The sequence below is a fragment of the Cuculus canorus genome, chromosome W (genome assembly GCF_017976375.1).
Source record: "Cuculus canorus isolate bCucCan1 chromosome W, bCucCan1.pri, whole genome shotgun sequence".
In the NCBI taxonomy this organism is placed as follows: domain Eukaryota; kingdom Metazoa; phylum Chordata; class Aves; order Cuculiformes; family Cuculidae; genus Cuculus; species Cuculus canorus.
This window is the reverse complement of record NC_071440.1, coordinates 19,892,257-19,909,652: the sequence shown is the minus strand read 5'-3', so window position 1 is coordinate 19,909,652 and position 17,396 is coordinate 19,892,257. Positions and strand designations below refer to the sequence as shown.

Here is a 17,396-nt window from a genome sequence, read left to right as displayed (position 1 = left end):
GAAATTCTTCCTAATGTGGAACTAATGTGGACTTGTGGAAGATATCAGTCTCCTCCTCTTCCAAATTTTTGTTTCCTTCTGAGAGATGAAGTACTGGGCAAGATCCTCTGTGAGACCAGTGTGCCTGGGAGGGCTCCAGGTGCTAAACATTTTCTTAAGCAACCCAAAATAAATTTTGGAGCCTGCTCCTGGAAGTGCTGTGTGTGGTGGGGGATCTGCAGTGATTTGTAGGATGGTTCTTGAGTGCAACTAGTTTCTTTGGCATGCTACTGGGACCAGTCTTCCCTAGCCTCCATGGCCCCAAAACCTGCTCTTTACATCTCTGCAGAAGTAAGCATCATGAGCCTCGTGGGGTTGGCATGCACCTCATGGTCCTTCTGATCAGCAATGGATACACATGAATGTGGTGCAGACTGCCAGGAGCAAACCAGAAAGCTAAGCTGATGGGATTCAAGTCCTCATGTAGATATAGTGTACCTGGACTTCAGGAAAGCCTTTGACACCATTTCCAAAGTATTCTGCTTGAGAAACCGGCTGGCACTGGCCTGGACAGCATACCCTGTGCTGGGTTAAAAACTGGCTGGCTGGCCGGGCCCAAAGAATAAACAGAGTAAAATCCAGTTGGAGGCCAGTGGTAAGTGGTGTCCCCCAGGGCTCAGTGATGGTTCCAGTTCTGTTCTATATCTTTATCAATGACATGGATGAAGGCATTGAGTGCAGCCTTATTAAAATCCTGGATGACACTAAGGTGGAAGGGAGGGTCGATCTGTTTGATGGTAGGGAGGCTCTCCAAAGGGGTCTGAACAGGCTGAATCGATGAGATGAGGCCAACGGGATGAGGTTTAACAAGGCGAAGTGCAGAGTCCTGCACTTGGGACACAAGAACCCTGCGCAGTGCTACAGGCTTTGGGAAGAGTGGCTGGAAAGCTGCCTGGCAGAGAAGGCCCTGGAGGTGTTAGTTGACAGCTGACTGAACATGAGCCAGCAGTGTGCCTCAGGTGGCCAAGAAGGCCAATGGCATCTTGGCTTGTATCAGAAACAGCATGGCCAGCAGGACCAGGGAAGTGATTCTGCCCCTGTACTCTGCACTGGTGAGGCTGCACCTCAAATCCTGTGTTCAGTTTTGGGCCCCTCACGACAAGAAAGACATTAAGGTCCTGGAGCATGCCCAGAGAAGGGCAATGAAGCTGTTGAAGGGTCTGGAGAACAAGTCTTATGAGAAGCAGATGAGGGAACTGGGATTGTTTAGCCTGGAGAAGAGGAGGCTGAGAGGAGACCTTATCACTGTCTACAACTACCTGAAAGGAGGTTGTAGCCAGCTGGGTGTTGGTCTCTTCTCCCAAGTGACAGATGATAGAACGAGAGGGAATGACCTCAAGTTGCGCCAAGGGAGGCTCAGATTAGACATTAGGAAAAATTTCTTCACCAGAAGGATTATCGGGCACTGGCAGAGGCTGCCCAGGGAGGTGGTTGAGTCACCATCCCTGGAGGTATTTAAAAGACAGGTAGATGAAGTGCTCAGGGATATGATTTAGTAGTGGACAGATATGGTTGGACTTAATGATCTCAAAGGTCTTTTCCAACCAAGAGATTCTATGATTCTATAGTTCTCTGATTCTATGGTTCTATGAATATTTGGGTACATTTTCTGCTTTCTGAAATAATCTTCTGAGAAGCTAAAGTGCTTACTTGGTATTCTCAAGGGTGCCCACACTATGAGCAGGACCAAAGAATCTGCCCCACTTTCCCTTATCACCAAACTGGCAGGTTTAATTGTGTTCTTCAGCAATTCTCCTCGGGAGATGGAGCGGGAGCAGTCCAACACATACATTACTCTTTCCAGCTGCAACAATATTTCTCCTGCAAAGTACAGTACTAATTATTGTGTATGATGTTGCTTGTAAAATGGCATATAAGCAACGCTTGCCACAAATTACCTCTTAGCATGCAGTGTTTTCTGATGCTTTGATGATGACTCCAGCATGAAAGCACAGAAAGCTTCACAGAAAGACATCAATCACAGTTTTCTGCTTTTCCATCAGCTCCTTATTGACCTAATGTTGCAAGTCTTTAAGGAAGATGCCTGAGATAACATCCATGGGACTGCTTGGCTGATCAAGGGGAAAGTCACGCACTTCACTGAGCTACAAGCAATTGCTACAACTCCACTTTTCTCATTGTGGTGGTGAAAACAGCCAAGACTGGGGAAAATGCAAAGTACAAACACAGGTGGGGGAGTGAGTAATCACAAAACACCAGCAAGGCCAGTTTCAGGTTTTCTACAATCTGCTCCCATTAGAAGTATCAACTCCTTGACCTAGGACATTAGAAGGTCAGATGGGCTGATCCTGTACCCACCAACAAGCTGTGCCAGCGCCATCCTCTCTAAAGGGGTACTGAAACCCCCTCTGGGCATACCTTGGGTACTAGGGAAGTCAGGTGAGACCTTTCCCAAGAGAAGAAACAAGTGAGCACTTGGAAACAGAAGCCCTTTAGAAGTCCAAAGGCATAAGTGGCATCCTCTCTGCTTACCCATTTGATGCTGAGGTTGCCCAAACACTAAGTTTTGGGGAAAACCTTTCCCTTATGGAGCTGTTTGTGCTGATCTCTGCATGAAGCACAGGCTCTGCTGTGCTCCAAAATATTGTTTGTTGGGCTATAAAAACCCAGCTGAGCTGGGAGAGGCAGACTGTGTCAGGCAGCATCCACTAGCAATCGTGATTCTCTCTGCGCAGCCTCTCTGGGGATCTGGTGAAGCTTTCAAGCCTGCTGAAGATGCACAAGGTGCCACCAGCCCATGCATCTCATGGAAGGGTCCCTCTTCTCATTTCCCTGACTAGGGTGGCCTGGTCTCAGCCTGGATGAGAAAATGCTGACAGCAACTCCTGCTGCTCCATTAGGAAGAGACCACCATCATGGGTCACTGCTGGTCCCACAAGCAGCTGCCTAGAGGAGGTGGCACGGGGCGGGGAGGAGCTCTGGGCTGGAGCTGCTCACTCTGGCATAGCTGTGTTGAGAGATGTGTCATAAGAGACACTTTCCCTAATCTATTTTGGACAACTTGAATGAGTTTGTTTGATGGTATCTACTCCTTTTACAGTGATGTACTGCTCTCAGCTGAGGAGGAGACTCTGTTCTCCTATTACCCAACCAGGACTCTCTGAGAGGATGGTAAGAAGAGATTAGTTTTCATCAAGTAAACCAGAATGCTGATTATCCTCTTTGTCAGGCTTCTGAGGAACTCGGCGATATTTAACAGCAAAATGAATTAAGGCCAGAGGAACAAAACTCTGTACCCAGTCATGGAAACTTCTACTCCTTTCCACTGTAGACAAGGGAAATGGCCTCAAGTTGTGCCAGGGGAGGTTTAGATTGGATATTAGGAAAAATTTCTTCACTGAAAGTGTGATGAAGCCCCACTGGTGACACTCAGTCTCCTCTTTGTCCCTCCTTCCTTGGCATCCCTGCCCTCCCATGCTTGCATCCCTCCTCCATCCTTTCCTCCTACAAAGCACTTCCCAATTTGTCCCAACCTCATGAGGTTCAACAAGGCCAAGTGTAAGGTCCTGCACCTGGGTCAGGGCAATCCCCGTTTTCAGTACAGGATGGGAGATGACGTGATTGAGAGCAGCCCTTGGACTTGGGGGTGCTGGTCGATGAGAAGCTCGACATGAGCTGGCAATGTGCACTTGCAGCCCAGAAGGCCAACCGTATTCTGGACTGCATCAAAAGAAGCATTGCCAGCAGGTCGAGGGAAGTGATTCTGCCCCTCTATTCCTCTCTTGTGAGACCTCATCTGGAATACTGTGTCCAGTTCTGGAATCCTCAACGTAAGAAGGATATGGAGCTGTTGGAACGGGTCCAGAGGAGGGCTACAAAGATGGTCAGGGGGCTGTAGCACCTTCCCTATGAGGACAGGCTGAGAGAGTTGGGCTTCTTCAGCCTGGAGAAGAGAAGGCTCTGAGGAGATCTTATAGCGACCTTCCAGTACCTGAAGGGGGCCTACAGGAAAGCTGGAGAGGGGCTATTCATAAAGGCTTGTGGGGATAGGACTAGGGGGAATGGGTACAAACTGGAGAGGGGCAGATTTAGGCTAGACATTAGGAAGAATTTCTTCACCATGAGAGTGGTGAGACACTGCAACAGGGACGTTGTGGATGCCCTATCCCTGGAGGTGTTCAAGGCCAGGTTGGATGGGGCCTTGGGCAGCCTGATTTAGTGGGATGTCCCTGCCCATGGCAGAGGGGTTGGAACTAGATGGTCTTTAAGGCCCCTTCCAACCCTAACTAACTATTCTATTATTCCCTATGAATCATAGAATGGTTTGGGTTGGAAGGGACCTTAAAGATCATCCAGCCATGGGCAGGGATGCCTCCAACTAGATCAGGCTGCTCAAGGCCCCATCCACCTTGAACACTTCCAGGGATGGGGGCATCCATAACTTCCCTGGGCAACCTGTTCCAGTACCTCACCAACCTCACTGTGGAGAATTTCTTCCTAATGTCTAGTCTAAATCTACACCTTCCAGTTTAAAGCCATTCCCCCTCGTCCTATCACTACGTGCCCTTGTAAAAAGTCTTTCCCCAGCTTTCTTATAGGCCCCCTTCAGGTACTGGAACGTCGCCATAAGGTCTTCCCAGGGCTTTCTCTTCTCCAGACAGAACTTTCTCAGCCACTCTGACACCACTTGTCACAGATCTCCATCTAGACATTGAGCCACTACTCTCTGAATGCAACCATTCAACCAATTCCTTATCCACCAAACAGTCCACCCATCAAATCCATATCTCTCCAGTTTAGAGACAAGGATGTTGTGGGGAACTGTGTCAAAGGCTTTACAGAAGTCCAGATAGATCACATCCATTGCTTTTCCATTTTTTTTCACTATACTATGATACTATGATTTTTTTTTTGCAGCCCACAAAACCAACCCACCCACGCTCCTCTATAAATAACACTGGCATTGCCACCTAATGCCCCATCCACATTCCCAGCTCCTCCTCACTGGGCCACCCAGCACTGATGTCCTTGCTGTCATTCTTGCTTCCTCCCACTCGGCCCAGCTCCACAACTAAAGATGGTGTTAATAAGCTTTTTTGGGGGGCGAAAGGAAATGAGATGGAGAGAGGAAGCTTTGCAGGGGGAAGGGAAAAGACATTGCTTCCTCAGTCATCAGGCAACTTTCCCCTTCCTCTTGCTTACTCCCTCGCTGACCTTTGGCTGAGTCTGTCAAAGCTATAAAAGAAAAGGGGGAAAAAAAGGAAAAAAAAAAGACAGAGAAACTAAAAAGCAAGAGGAGCTGAAAGGACAGGCACAGGGAGAGATATTATCTCACCTCTGGTATTGATTTATTGTCTAAGGATGGGTGGATGGAGGCAGAGGGAGTTAAATATGATTGTAGGCAGCCCCGAGGGGCCGGGGATGCCCAAGGGGGAAAGAGTTAGGGGTGAGGGACTGAGATTGTACACGGGGACATATGTGCTGATCAGCAGGAAGGAAAAAATCATGATGAGTGCTACTACACCTTGTGTCCCAAGGCAAGTGAAGGTCCCAGACCTTATAGGCCACGGTGACACCCTCTCCTGCCCTGGGACACCAGCCCATGTGCTTCATGAAGCTCATCAAGGGATGAACACTCTGCACAATTAGGGAGTTTCCACCATCTCACGGAGCACCCAGCAGAGCCGGTTTGTGCAAATTTCCCTGTCCTCTCTTGGGTGCAGCTGGAACAGCTTACCATCACCTCCTTGGCTGTGCCACAGCCTGGCTTTGGCTCTGGCAACCATCTCAGAGCCTGGCACCTTTCACTGCTGATAAATAGGTGGTTTTGTTCTTCTGGGTTGGCCCTATGCATCAGGATTAGCTGACAGCAGCAAAAAAAAAAAAAAAAAAGATGAAAACCCATTGCAGAGCCATGGAAAAGAAACAGCATGAGTCAAGGTCACAACCCTGCAGAGTGAGCAGTCACAGATCAACCATATTGAGGTGGGAGAGCTGGAAGACTCAGGCTCACTCATGTTAGCTAAGCTAAAAGTCTTCTTCTCCAACAAACAACACCAGAAAAACAGAGTTGTCCTGCTAAAGAACAGAAAGATGCATTTTTAAGAAGTAAGTTTAAGAATGACATCTTGATATAATTAGTAAAGTCTTTCTATGGAGCTGCCCTGTAGCAAAAAATATCCCTGATACATAGAATTCATGTCCTTCCATTCACCTTTAGATTGCAACCATGTCCCCACATATTGGCAAGGTAACAAGAGGGACCATGACAGCATAGCGAGGGCAGACAGGAGTGGGCAGGGAAAAATCCTGGCAGAATCAGGGCTGATTTGTGTCACAACTGTGTTGGGAAGCAGAGGGGAAGAGGGACTTGGCTAGATGCCAAGATCCTCCACATAAGGTGACACATACTGCTGTGGGCAGAGATTTTGGGGAAGTTAGGCTATTCTTAATATTCCTCTCCCATCTTCTCCTCTGGGTACATGTGCCTCATCGTGATGTCTGGACTCTTTCTCACCACTACAGTCACTGTCTGTGACCCAACCCACATTATTACTGAAAAAATGATTATAATCATAGAACGGGCTGTGTTGGAAGGGACTTTAAACATCATATAGTCTGCCATGGGCAGGGACACCTCGCACTAGATCTGGTTGCTCAAAGTCTCATTCAACTTGGCCGTGACCACCTCCATGGATGGGGCATCCACAGCTTCTCTGGGCAACCTGTTACAGTGCCTCACCACCCTCACAGTAAAACATGTCTTCCTAATATCTAATTTAAATCTCGCCTCTTTCAGCTTAGAATTATAGAATCATAGAATCACCAGGTTGGAAAAGACCTCTTGGATCATAGAGTCCAACCATTCCTATCTGCCACTAAACCATGTCCCTGAGCACCTCATCTACCTGTCTTTTAAATACCTCCAGGGATGGTGACTCAACCACCTCCCTGGGCAGCCTCTGCCAGTGCCTGATGACCCTTTCTGTGAAAAATTTTTTCCTGATGTCCAGCCTGAACCTCCCCTGGTGCAGCTTGAGGCCATTCCCCCTTGTCCTATCACTTGTCACTTGGGAGAAGAGGCCAGCTCCCTCCTCTCTGCAACCTCCTTTCAGGTAGTTGTAGAGAGCAATAAGGTCTCCCCTCAGCCTCCTCTTCTCCAGGCTAAACAACCCCAGCTCTCTCAGCTGCTCCTCGTCAGACTTGTTCTCCAGCCCCCTCACCAGCTTTGTTGCTCTTCTCTGGACACACTCCAGAGCCTCAACATCCTTCTTGTGGTGAGGGGCCCAAAACTGAACACAGGACTCAAGGTGCGGTCTCACCAGTGCCGAGTACAGAGGGAGAATAACCTCCCTGGACCTGCTGGTCACGCTGTTTCTGATACAAGCCAAGATGCCATTGGCCTTCTTGGCCACCTGGGCACACTGCTGGCTCACGTTCAGTCGGCTGTCAATCAACATCCCCGGGTCCTTCTCCAGGCAGCTTTCTAGCCACTCTTCCCCTAGTCTGTAGCACTGCATAGGGTTGCTGTGCCCCAAGTGCAGGACCCGGCATTTGGCCTTGTTGAACCTCATGCCATTGGTCTCAGCCCATTGGTCCAGCCTGTTCAGATCCCTTTGCAGAGCCTCCCTACCCTCAAGCAGATTGACACTTCCAGCTTAGTGTCATCTGCAGACTTGCTAAGGGTGCACTCAATGCCTTCATCCAGGTCATTGATAAAGATATTGAACAGGACTGGTCCAGTCCTTTTCATATACATGACTGGCCAGGCAGATTCTGGCTTGCAGCCTCCTCTCTTAGGAAATCAAGCAGCCTCTGTCCGCTTTCCATCAGGAACTGCTACTTTCATTGCCCGACTTTGCCCAGTATGGTGGGAAAATGGCTGTAGAGCAAAAGGAAGTTTTTCTTGCAGACAGCCCCAGCATCCAGGGGATGACTACAGATTAAAATGAGAATCGTGGGAGTCTCAGCTCCCCTGTCCTGTTGTCTGCCTCACACTCCTTTTGCCACTCCCTCGTCCACATTCATCAGCCGGTTTGAACCATGTGGGAACCTGGTGGAAAGACATGGGATGGTGCCCATGGTAGTATTTGGGCAGATGCACACGGCAGGGAAGAGTTAAATAAATATTTAAGTAAATAATAATTCCATTGTGGGAGTACTAATTTAATGGTATAGCATGTTTACATTACAATATTTTACGTAAATATTAAACAGTGAATGTAATTAGTTGGGTTCAAGTTTATGGCCACGCAAGCGCCGGTACTTCAGGACTGTGATTTCCCTGGAGGTCTTGAAGCATTTGCACCATTTTTTCTTGCAGTGCCATCAGGGCTGACACAAGGTCACAGAGCTTTGGGAAATGCTGTGGTCCTGCTGAAGCAACCCCGCTGCTTTGGGGTACCTGGTGTTCATATGGAGGGAGCAGCTATAGGTGGATGGATGGGGATGAAGCAACCTTTGAGAAATGCGTGCAAGATGTCATCATTGGTTGAGGACATTGATGGCAGGACCCCAGGAAGCTTGGTCATCATGTTTTAGCCCCATCCCAGCCAATTTCAGCAGCTAAAACCAAACAGATGGGCTCCCAAATCCCTTCCTCCCCCTCACCACGCTTGGGTAAAGGGAAATGAGAGAAAAAAGACTTGCAGGTTGGAAACTAAAGCTACAGCTTTAATGACATAATAATAAAGAAAATAATAAAGAAAATAATAAGAAAATAATAAGGAAATAATAGAACATATACAAATATATGAGATCAGCGCCCCCACACCTCAATGATTATACATCACCACAAATGCTGCAGAACAGGCATGAGGGAAAGGATCCGTGGCTAGGAGAGAGCTGGGCTCAGGAACTGGTTTCAGGAACACAGATCCAGGATCAGGGGCAACCAGACAGACAAGGTCCTGACTGGACATTGGCCACCAAAGAAGAGAGCAAGACCCTCATGATCTCTCAGTTTTATACTGAGTATGACATATATGGGATGGAATATTCTGTTGGTCAGTTTCGGGGTTACCTGTCCTGTGTGCCCCTTCCTGCAGGTGCAACCTTTTTTTTTCCAGTTTGAGGATGGCCTTGGTTTCTATAGGAATAAGTATAAGCAATGGCCTTTCTGCATACCGATGCCCCTTGTTATCACTTCTAGAGAGAAACTCTGTCTGATAAACATGCCGTCAACTTTCAGAAAATGAAGTTACTTAAATGAGACTCAGCCAAAATCAGAAACTGGTCCTACTTTAAGTCAAACCACAACAGTGGTGCTTGCAGTGCAACCATTGCTGTCTGATTTCAGCAGCGGTTTCTCATGTGCCTATGACATGCTAGGGAGAGAGAACTGGTCTCCTTGCTCTCGTCTCATCTCAGCATGCAGGAGTCAGCAGCAGACAGCTGGTGCCTATACCCCAAGGAAGCTCCAGAGCCCCACTCCAGCATGCAACAAACATAGTTATGATCAGGAACATGCAGAGAAAGTGACATCTTTCTGATCCTCCTTGATTCAGACCATTGCACTGATGCAGGTGGCTGACAACCATCTGTGGGCATGAACTTAGACTCTGGTTCCCATAGCACCAGCAGATCTGCCTGCTGGGCCCTGCTCCACTGTGCAGGGTCATACCTGTGTTTGGTGGGCAGATTGTAGGCTTTCCCAACCCACATACACAGGCAGGAGTTGAACTGTGGCCCTTGGGACAGATATCTCTTGGTACCTTGATGGAGCACTGGAGCACATGATGTTTGGATGGACAAGGTGGAGCACATGCATTCTCCTCATTCAACCAAGTGATGTCAGATGAAGTTCAGAAGGGCAGCATGATGGTAGAGGGTGCCTGCCCGAGTCTAGGGGTAGGATGCAGTCTTTGTTTCATCATAGCTAGATAAGACTATTCCTCATTAGCCATATATCCAAGCAATCTTTGACAGTCTTTGACATATTCACAACCACCTTTTGAAGTAGGGAAGTGTGTCCCAACTTTGCAGGTAAGAAGCTGAGGCAAGGAAAACCTAAGTGAAGTTGCAGCCTTTCCCTGACTGTGTATCCCTGGCAGAGAGCAGGATCATCAAGGAGACCATGGAAGAGGAAGGGCTGGAATCGGGCCACCATAGGTCCTTCCTAATCAGTCCTAACTCCACTTTTCTTGCTTTAATTTTCGTGTCATGTTCTTTACTAAAGAACAGAAGAAATAGGAAAGGTGAATATATATTTCATTTGTAGCCCTGCTTCATGCCATGCTCAAGAGCTAAATACCGCTGGAGTGAATTTCTGGACTGCTGCCTGTTTATATTTGTCTCCAATTGATTTTTTTCCCTTGTTGTTGGGTTAAATTAATCTCACGGGTTTTTTGCAAAAAATCTATGAACTGTTTGTGAGAACTTATCTCAGAGCATGTGACTTGGGCTTAACTAACATTTTCCAAACAATTAAGTAGAAAGATAAACTGGGGGGAAACTGTTGCATTTCTTCAAAACCCTGGATGAACCTTTGGCTCAAGCGAGATAAAAACTGATGGATTGCATGCTCATTGAGTTGCTGTAAGCATCATCTTCAAATTGAACAAATTGTTGTCTGCTGAAAACAGAAGAGGGTGAAGACAAAACTTTGAGAGCAGTAATAATTCCTTGAATTACCTCCTTTTTTTTCCTAGCTGTTTTCCAGCAATTGTGGAGCTGATAAACAAATAGGTGTTTATTTGTAAAGGAAGCGTGGATGGATGGATGGATGGATGGATGGAGGGTAGGGAGGAAGCATGGGTGGAAGTGTGGATCTGATGGAGGACAAGGCTGAGGTACTTAATACCTTCTTTGCCTCAGTCTTTAATAATAAGGGAAGTTGTTCCCCCTGTGTACAAATCCAGGAGTTAGAGGAGAAGAATGAGGCTCCCATGATCCAAGAGGAGGTGGTTAGAGACTTGCTTGCCCAGCTAGACACCCACAAGTCTATGGGGACGGATGGGATCCACCCAAGAGTATTAAAGGAGCTGGCGGATGTCGTTTCCAAATCCCTTTCCATCATCTTCCAGCAGTCCTGGCTGACTGGGGAAGTTCCACTGGACTGGAGGCTGGCTGATGTTGTGCCCATCTACAAGAAGAGTTGCAGGGAGGATCCAGGGAATTACAGGCCTGTCAGTCTGACCTCAGTGCCAGGGAAAGTCATGGAACAGGTGATCTTGAGTGCTATCATGAAACACATGCAAGAGAACCAGGTGATCAGGCCCAGTCAACACAGGTTCATGAAAGGCAGGTCTTGCCAAACTAACCTGATCGCCTTCTATGACAAAGTGACTCAACTATTGGATGAGGGGAAGGCTGTGGATGTAGTCTTCTTGGACTTCAGTAAAGCCTTTGACACAGTTTCTCACAGCATTCTGCTTCAGCCTCTGGCCTGGACAGGCGCACACTCTCCTGGGTTGAAAATTGGTTGGATGGCCGGGCACAAAGAGTGGTGGTCAATGGAGTTAACTCCAGCTGGAGGCCAGTCACAAGTGGGATTCCCCAGGGCTCGGTACTGGGTCCAGCCCTGTTCAATGTCTTTATCATTGCCTGGATGAAGGCATTGAGTGCACCCTTAGCAAGTTTGCAGATGACACTAAGCTGGGTGGAAGCGTGGATCTGCTGGAGGGTAGGGAGGCTCTCCAAAGGGATCTGAAGAGGCTGGACCAATGGGCTGAGACCAATGGCATGAGGTTTAACAAGGACAAATGCCGGGTCCTGCACTTGGGGCACAACAACCCTATGCAGTGCTACAGACTAGGAGGTCTGGCTAGAAAGCTACCTAGAGGAGAAAGACGTGGGAGTGTTGGTTGACAGCCGACTGAACATGAGCCAGCAGTGTGCCCAGGTGGCCAAGAAGACCAATGGCATCTTGGCTTGTATCAGAAACAGCGTGACCAGCAGGTCCAGGGAGGTTATTCTCCCTCTGTACTCGGCACTGGTGAGACCGCACCTTGAGTCCTGTGTTCAGTTCTGGGCCCCTCACCACAAGAAGGATGTTGAGGCTCTGGAGCGTGTCCAGAGAAGAGCAATGATGCTGGTGAGGGGGCTGGAGAACAAGTCTGACGAGGAGCAGCTGAGAGAGCTGGGGTTGTTTAGCCTGGAGAAGAGGAGGCTGAGGGACCTTACTGCTGAGGGGCATGGTTTAGGGATTATTAGGAATGGTTGGACTCGATGACCCAGTGCGTCCCTTCCAACCTAGTGATTCTATGATTCTATGGTTCTATGAAAGGAAATATGAAAAAATGAGAGTGGGAAGGAGAGATAATAAGGCTGAGAATCAGAATTGTGATTTTATCTAAAGGATATGACTTTGGAGCACATTTAGTTATCCTGAGCAATTTTTATATGGGCAATTTTAATTAGTCCAATCACTTTTCTAAAGTTTGCCTTTCCCTGATGAATTTCAGATGTTAATGAAGCCAGTTTTCCAAACTTTTCTCCTGTTTTCTCAGTGTTTAGTGCATGCATTCAGCTCCCCTCTTCAGTCAGGGATTAGCTCAGGGCCAGCAGGGCTTGTTCAGCCCAAGGTGATGAAGTGGAAGTGGCCATAGCTTCAAGTGTTGCCAGCACTTGTAATTTTATCAACCTCCTCATGGTACAGTGCTTTGCATAACACTCCAGCTCACTTTGTTGGCTGATTGAGAATCTCTGTATTTTATCTACATGAAAAACAACTAAAACAACTGTGCTTTCTCTTGTGGTTTTAGCAAAATACCTGAAATGGCATCTTTGTGTGCGTGACAAAGTCATAAAGATGAAACCAAAGAAAACTGTATTTTTGATCCGTTTTCAAGGGTCCTTGCACATGATTTCGAGGTTTGTGGGGTGAGACACCCTGAGCTCCTATGCTTTGCCATTGCCAGGTAGAGCCATAGACCTTCATTGCACGCCCTGAAGTCTGAACCAAGAGGGGCAAGCATCTTCCTTCACTATCCCATGCCATGCACAGCATCATTTTGGGTCTCCCTTGAAAGTTGCTCGTGCTTACAAGTTCATGTTTGTAATGCTAAGTTCAGGAAGAGCAGAGCAGAGTTGGAATTGGTGCACCTAAGAGAACATAGTTTTGCTGCAACCTATTGCACCACTATATAATCAGTTTAAAAGAAGCCGTATGTTGTATTGGATGTAACACTTTGCCCTCAGGTAATTTTATGGCTGTTAGAAGTGTCACCACAGGGATGGAGAGGTTCAGTGGTGCATGGCTGCCTCTTGGGCAGAGTCCTTCCCTTTCAAACAACTGCCCCCAGGGCTGTGCTGCTCGAATGCTGTCACCTGTATTTAGTTGCTGTATATGTGAAATGCGTGCATTTTCTCATTGCCTGCTATGGGATAAAAAAAAAAAACCAACACAAAATGTATCCTAAATAAAATTTATTTTGAAAGTTTTTAATCTGAATTCTCCCCTGCTTGTTCACTACCAGCAGCGGATATGCTGATGATACCCTTTACCCTACATTTTGTCATTTTTTTATCTTAATTTTTTTGTGTTGATAGCCTCTTTCCTCCCCTCTTTCTGATTTTCTGTCTTTCCTCCTGGAAGTGGCAAAAGCCAAGCTGATGAAGAGATGGAAGGAAGATTGTAAGGGAGGAGGAGGTCATACATTTCTCACTGTGTCTCTCTTCTCTCTTTTGCAGTTGTTGCAATCTCAGGATGTGAAGGAAGACGCTGTGCTTTGCTGCTCCATGGAGGTAGGGAAGCACCTGCACCACTCGCCCTGGTACTCATTGCTTTGCCCCTTCTGTCCTTGGCTATGCACATGTCAAACAGCTCTTAGAGGTTTCCAAACCCAACAGTCATGTTACCTCTTTGCATTATAGAACCATAGAATCATAGAATCGTTTGGGTTGGAAGGGATCTGTAAAGGCCATCTAGTACATCTCCCCTGCCATGGGCAGGGACCTCTTCAGCTTGATCAGGTTCCTCAGACTGCATTCAATATGACCTTGAATGTTTCCAGGGATGGGGCATCTACCACCTCTCTGGGTAACCTCTGCCAGTGTTTCACCATCCTCAGTGTAAAAAATGTCTTCCTTCTATCCAGTCCAAATCTACCCCCTTTTAGTGTAAAACCATGACCCCATGTCCTATTACTACAGGCCCTGCTAAAAAAGTCCCTCCCCAGCTTTCTTATAAACCCCCTTTAAGTATTGAAAGGCAGCAATAAGGTCTCTCTGGAGCCTTCTCTTCTCCAGGCTGGATAACCCCAATTCTCTCAGCCTGTCCTCATAGCAGAGGTGTTCCAGTCCTGCGATCATTTTTTTTGGCCCTCCTCTGGACCCGCTCCAACAGGTCCATGTCTTTCCTGTGCTGAGGATTCCTAGAGCTGGATGCACTACTCCAGGTGAAGTCTCACCAGAGCAGAGTAGATAAAAGACATCACCATGAGATAAGATGGCCCTTGAGACTTTGTCACTGGACTTTTGATGCATATAAATGAATGCAACAAGTTTGGTAGCTGGGGTCCCATCACAAAATTATATCATCCTGTTTCCTTCAAATCTCATCCTGCATTTATTTTTTTAAGCACAAAATCACTATATTGGTGCAAAAGCTGCCCTGTAGCTCACACAAAGAGGTTTGCTGTGCTCAGCAGCAGCTTTGCAGAGAAATGCTGATACAAATATAGCAGAGTTTCATTATTTTTGGTTTTGAGAATCGATTGGCCTGTGCGGATAGATGCTTTCCTTGCAGAGAGCAATTGAAATTGCAGCCTGAATGGCTGAAATTCAGCAAAACAACAGGCAACCAAGGAGGAGAGTTTGAATTTTTAAGGTTAGGGCTTTGGGGAGCTCTGTTTTCAAGCCTCATGAGCCTTCTGTGATGGTGAACTCATTGCTGTCCACTCCAAGCTTGCACCTTCTCCTCTGTGGGACCACCTGGGTTTATGCTGCTTCATGAAGGTTCTCCAAGGAGCAATTGTTTTAAAAAAACCTTGTCTGTCCTCAGAGAAGCAGCACAATGGGTATAAATGCAGATATTGTCAGGGCAGGATTTGTTCTGCATACAGGAGGACTCTGCTTATTCCAATTAATGACTGGGAGTCACTGACAGCTGTGAATCAGTGAGTAAGTGAAGGTCCAGGTAAAAGGCAGAAATATGACATTACAGCCTCCACTTTGTTTTGACAGTAGCATGATTTTTAGATGGGATTTTTTTTTTTTTTTTTTAAAGCAATCCAGCATTGCTGCCTTTGAAGTCAGTGGGAGCTGAACCATTCTCTCCTCCAGCAAGCCAGCACGGATGCTTTTGAAAACCTCATCCTTCATGATTGGCTCTTGGAGCCTGCTGCCATGTGGTTTTGGTTTTCAAAAGCTGAGACACCTTTAACCTTGCCTTTCTGCCCCACTGCATCAACCAGGGGAGAACTGGAGGGGTGGAGGGTGTCTGTAAAATCCAACAGGGATTTTTAATATCGTAGAATGATAGAATCATAGAATATCTCAAGTTGGAAGGGATCCATAAGGATCAATATGCCATTGTTGACCCATTCTTCTTCTGACAGCTGCAGAGCACCGGTCGGCTGCTGGAAGAGCAGCTGCCTGAGATGATGACAGAGCTGTTGGCAATAGCACGTGACAAGATGCTGTGTCCCTCCGAGTCCATGCTGACGCGCTCCCTGCTGCTGGAGGTCATCGAGCTGCATGCCAACAACTGGAACCCGCTGACGCCCACCATCACGCAGTACTACAACAAGACCATCCAAAAACTGACGGCTTGAGGAGCAGGGCAAGGTGGGGTGAGATGGGACAAGAAGACATGCACCTTAATGGAATCCAGCAAGAGCTTTTCCAATTTAAATCCCCCAGCAGACCAAACCTCAGCATGCTCAAGAATACATTCATGTGGTGGGGAGGGAGAAGCATGTTTCTTTTTCAGTCGTGTTGCCAAGTGCCACCCCATTTCCCTGACGCGGTTTTATTTTAAGGGTTTCTTTTTCTGAATTCATTGCTCAAGCAGCAGCAATGCATCCTGACAGGTTATTGTTTGGCTTTTGAAAGAAGATGGAGAATTTGGGGAAAAAAAACAATCAAAAAAGCAGTGCAAGTAGGGGCTAGCATTGTTTTCAGGCCATCCTCCTGCCTTGCCCCAGCCAATCTTTTTTCCACCTCTCTTCTTTTCTTCAACTTTCTGCATGTCCCTCCCTACTCACCACCCCTTTGAAAGCAGATCGGAGAGTGGGATGACTTTCTTATTTGCACTGGGTTTTCTTTTTCTAGTGCATTTGTATTTTCTTCTTATTTTATTGTATCATTGAACAGACAATTGTGAGCAGTGCAGAGACAGGGAAAGCAATACCTTCCTGTGAGCTGACTAATGGTTTATGTGAAAGTGTTGAAGCAGAAGGAGCGTTTCAAAGGAGTCCAAAAGCCACTGCAGAAGTAATGTAGCCACTGTAATTTTGCCAGTAAACTCCTCAATGGGTTGAGAAACGTGTTCTCTGAGCTGGGAGCTCTAAGAAACAGGGGATTCTGTGACTCTTGCTGTTCAAGTTGCCATTATCCCTCAGCCACTATAATCTTTTGGTTTTGGTAATAATTTTTTTTTTGTTTCCATTGAAGGAGTGCTTTATTGAAATTACTGTCACAGTTGTAATTATACATTTAAATCCAGCCCTGTTTTAGTTGGGCCTAATAATGTACAGGGTGAGGGAGACATGAAGAGGAGGGAAAAATAGTAAAAGCCAAAAATAAAGGGTTTGAGCCTGGCTTCTAACTAGCTGAATTTGCTATCCAGTGTTTCTAGGTGTGCAGTGTACAGGAGAGGCTCTGTCCCATTTTTGGTGTAAGTGGCACCGTGTCCTTGAGTGATGGGTGATGTGTTTGGAGGGGGGAAGAGTTTGCTTGGGGATCCCTGGTTTGCTCCTGGATCCCCGGGTTGCTCCAGGATCCCCATTTTGCTCTGTGCTGGAGCATCCCAAGGGAGAGGGCAGATACAGGAGGGTGATGGCGAGATGCCACCTGGGTGAGGAAATGCCCAGATGATGAGGAAGCTGGTATGGAGGGACACGCCACACTATTGCATCGCTCCCCAAATCATGAACAAGAGTTGGTGGTCTCCTTATTTGCTTGTCTGGTGATACTTTGACTTAATAATTCACTTCAGGTGCTTATTTTGGTGAAGCCTAATGGAGGTGCAAGCTGCTCCATCCTGTCTATGCAGTGGAAGAGGAGCCAAGAAAAGCACGATGGTGGCAGCCTGTCCCATTTTCTTCTCATTATCCGATTTACATTCCTGCTGATAAGAAGAGAATTTATGCTGCAGCACCAGTACGCACAGACCCCCATCCAGGCAGGCAGAGGCTGAACTCAGCAGTTCAAACTCATTTTTCCAAGTAAGATGTTCAATTTCTGCCGGCTTATGGAGAAGAGAGATTTCACCTTTAGATGTGTGGTATGTT

The 17,396-nt window shown here is 47.0% G+C and overlaps 1 protein-coding gene across 2 annotated transcripts in view; it reads left to right on the top strand.

The window, feature by feature from the left end:
* LOC104063568 (CBP80/20-dependent translation initiation factor) overlaps positions 1–15,719 on the top strand; it is a 158,016-nt gene extending 142,297 nt beyond the window's left edge. For both annotated transcript variants that reach the window (XM_054053343.1, XM_054053342.1), the window contains 2 exons: positions 13,633–13,686; positions 15,501–15,719. In XM_054053343.1, the coding sequence (XP_053909318.1) occupies positions 13,633–13,686; positions 15,501–15,716 (270 nt within the window). In that variant the 3' untranslated portion in view covers positions 15,717–15,719. The remainder of the gene's footprint in view (positions 1–13,632; positions 13,687–15,500) is intronic.
* Positions 15,720–17,396: the final 1,677 nt, after the last annotated feature.